Below are 3,787 nucleotides of genomic sequence, written 5' to 3'. Positions count from 1 at the left end.
ACACAATAGTTGGTGAAGGTTTTTCAAATGGGGTTGCAAGCTTTGGGTTTAACCCGGGAGGAAACTCTGCAGTTAAGTGCGCTAAGGATGGAGTAGTACTAAGATGGGTGACCTCTCAGGAAGTCCTAGATCCAATGAGTGTTAAGTGTTCCATTTATCCTCATGAGAGATGGATTCATGTTGAATCACTACTAATGAAACATGGGTCAATGAGTTTGATTCAAAATCATACAGTTAAATCCTGATAGCAATATCACAATTTGACTTGTGGAAATTATCTCCTACTTATTAACTCCATAACTCTAGAAAAAGTTCTCAATAATAAATGTAAGTGTGCTGGATAAAGTTTAATACAAACAAGATCATAAGAAGGTGGCTATAATATTACCTGTTTATCTAATTTTCCAATAGGAAAACTTAAGAAATTATTATGGAATCATTCATGAAACTTGTACGAAATGGCCTTTGTATCAAAAAACATATTATTCATGAAAAAATGAATTTATTTAAAAAATGTCAAAAGATAATACCTTCTCAAACCAAATGAATAAATTCAATATCTTGAAAATTTGGTTACATTTGACTAGATCTATCCATAGGATAATGAGGTTGAGACTGTCATGTTGTTGTGCTGGTTACTACATAGCTCAAAAGGAATTAGTGTATAACTATTAGTAATTTGATATCCCACAGGAACAAAAATATGCTAAAAATTCATAATTTACTTTACATTGTAATTCAATATGTTTATGCATGCATTATTTTAAAGTTAAAAGTTTTATTGGTTAGAGATTAGTACTTCTAATTCACCCCCTCAGAAGTATACATTTCCCATTTGTATTTCCAACAGTATATGTATGTGTATATACATATCTATATGTATGTGTTTGTGTATATACATATCCATATGTATGTGATTGAATATTTAGTGAAAAAAAAACCAAGTTAAATTATAAAGATTTATAATTACATGGGAGACAGGATCACTTATTACATTCGGAAATGAATGAAAACAACCGACGGTGCAGAAGAGTAACAGGGAAACTCGGAAAGAGAGCAAAGGGGAGAGGATAACGAAAGCGCAAGAAGCATTCCAAGTTGAATTAAAATGAGAGAGAGAGGGAAAGAGACAGAGAAGAGGAGGAGGATAACGAATGTTCAAAGAGAGTCGCACTTGGTGGGCTTGAAAGAGAGCATGTTGTGAGCGTCGTTGTAGAGGATGTGGAAATTTTGCTGCTGTATGTTGCCGAAGATGGAAGGAATGTTCCCCGAGGGCACGCCCAACATTGCGAGGCAGGAAAGGTCTTGAGACACCTGAATGAAGAAGTTGTCCGCTGGGAGCTCGTAATCCACGGCGCCCTTGAAGTTGAAGGTGAGGGTCGGCAGGGCGAGGTCCTTAGTGGACGATGTCCCGTAATAGAGATCCAAGCCTGTGGAAAAGCCATCTACAGGAGCGAGGTGAATGGCGGACTGGATGGCTGTCTTGAGAGGAGAGTAGGCAGCCTCATCCAGAATGGTCACTGTGGTTCCGGAATCGATGATCATACCTCCACTGCCGTCCGGCTGCAGATCAAAAGTTTCGGGAGGAATATCTTAGATTATGTTATAGATATCATATGTATCTAGAACAATCAAAAATCAAATTTATCTTTAGATATATATTCTCTTTTACAATGATTCAAATTTCAACTCACCTCAAATTGATAGTTTTCATCTCCCACCACATTTTTCAAAAAATATATCTATTCTAACCAAAAGAAAAATTATACATTCTTGAAGAGGACTCTCTCCTCTAGAATTTCATATAATTTTAAATTTTTTTGATATGATTTAATATTTTTTTCTTTCTCAAAGTTGACATATTCTCAAGTGTTAAAATATGTACTTGTATAATTTTTTAATGACAATATACTATATCTAATTAATACACTATGAACTCTATATGAGAATATTCTTCACTTTGAGATTTATAAAATGATGTTTATATGTTATTTAAAAAATATCATTAAAAATAGTAAGAGTTATTCAAATGTCAGTTTTATGAAATTATTTAATTTTTTTAGTAATTAGATACAAACTAGTATAAAACATGCATTTAATAGATATTTCCAATTAGAAAAGTGTGAGACCATATATAACTTAGCTATGATAAATTTATCAAGATGATGTGTTCATACAAAATTGATTTTTAGATAGAAATACACAATTTCAGTCATTCTAATAAGTCAACCTGAAAGGTGACACAACTTTGTATTTTTACCCTCACCTGGATTGTTCTAGAATAAGTTCTGAAAAATTTGAGATCTTCATAATGCCTCATTCTTCTTTGAGATTGGAAATTGAAATGCAAGGAATCTTAGTGCATGACTTGTTGATTGGCCTTCAAATGGAAGATTGTTGGGATATGAAGCCCAACTATCATTGTGACTATTCACCTTTTGTGAAGTTCTTCGCTTGAAGCAAAGATATGTAAATGTATAAATAGACATAGACCATCATATAATAGATTTATCAATTGATTAATATAGTGATTCTTTGCTTGCATGTGGACATAGGAAAGTTTTGTCAAACTACGATAAATACATTTTGTTTTGTATTCCATCTTCTTTGATTTCATTTCATTGCTGGATATGTGTAGGATCACAAGGGCCCTAAAAGTGGTGATATGAAAAAAATAACTTTTCATTTGCATTTAATGAAATAAAAAGGGTTTCTTAAGGACATTATTAGTTTTCCATAGATATAATTGCTATCAAATTATGAGTTTAATAAGTAATCATTACTTATTTTCTAATGGAGTTATTTATAAAGTGTTGTTTACATATTGATTGAAAAAAAAAACTTTAAAATGGTATAACCTTTCCAAAATAAAAGAGATGCATCACATTCTATAGTTTTCCTACTATGCGGAAAACAAAAACAAATTGTAGTTTTGTATAGTTTTGAAAGAGTTAAGGTGGTCAGATGTGAGAGTTTCTTATTCCAAAAATTGTTGTAGCTCAAAATTCATAAATTATTATTTACTTGGAATAAAATTACAAAAGGAATGCATCAAATCTGGGTATGCATCAACTTCTTGTATCTAGCATCCTAAAGAAATATATTATCATTTTATTTTGATTAAGGTGGTCATACATACATCTACTTCTTATCTTTTTGTGATCTCTTTTGTGATCTCTTTTGTAATTTTGCATTGAAATTCCAAATTTTGACCAATTAAATTCTTATTTTTATAATAAAAAATGGCTAGAATTTTAGAAACTACATTCAATTTACTATAAAAACTATTCTTACAAACTTTTGATATAACATGCATGACTAGTTCAAGATTTCACATCAAGTTGACTAATACCAATGTCCAAATTTTTTAGTGCCATTTAAGGCCACAGTTGGCCCACCATGATCCTACACATACCCTTCTCATTTAATATTTACATTTGGGACACTGACTTTACAAAGGAAATGTGGTTGTATATTTTGTGTTAATTTTTTGTCTCCACTTATCTGTGTGTGCCAAAATTAAAAACTTCTATGAAAGGAGTTGGAAACCCTAAGTTTTGTTTGAGAAAAATGTTCATGTTTTCAAGTTCCTCATCGCTATGGTTGTGGAATAGAAATGTTTTGAATGGTTCATACCAATTAAACATGACCTTAATTAAATATATATATTAATGATAGGCACACAATTTATTATTATATGACTAGGTTTGTATATGTTAGAGATCCTAGACATTTTAATAGTGATTTGTATTTCTATAGTCAATTAACAAAAGAGATAAACCTAGTT

General features: G+C 31.4%; 1 protein-coding gene across 1 annotated transcript; it reads right to left on the bottom strand.

Annotated features, from left to right (window-relative positions):
* Positions 1 to 1,158: 1,158 nt before the first annotated feature.
* Positions 1,159 to 2,320, bottom strand: LOC149568597 (aspartic proteinase CDR1-like). The gene is made up of 2 exons (XM_089816750.1): positions 2,267 to 2,320; positions 1,159 to 1,563 (listed from the first exon to the last, which is right to left on the bottom strand). The coding sequence occupies exons 1-2, from the start codon at positions 2,318 to 2,320 to the stop codon at positions 1,159 to 1,161; spliced, it is 459 nt and encodes a 152-aa protein (XP_089672876.1).
* Positions 2,321 to 3,787: the final 1,467 nt, after the last annotated feature.

This window comes from Cupressus sempervirens, chromosome 3, assembly GCF_028749045.1.
Source record: "Cupressus sempervirens isolate cs-2001-9-10 chromosome 3, ASM2874904v1, whole genome shotgun sequence".
NCBI lineage: Eukaryota > Viridiplantae > Streptophyta > Pinopsida > Cupressales > Cupressaceae > Cupressus > Cupressus sempervirens.
This window is presented reverse-complemented; position numbering and strand designations above follow the sequence as displayed.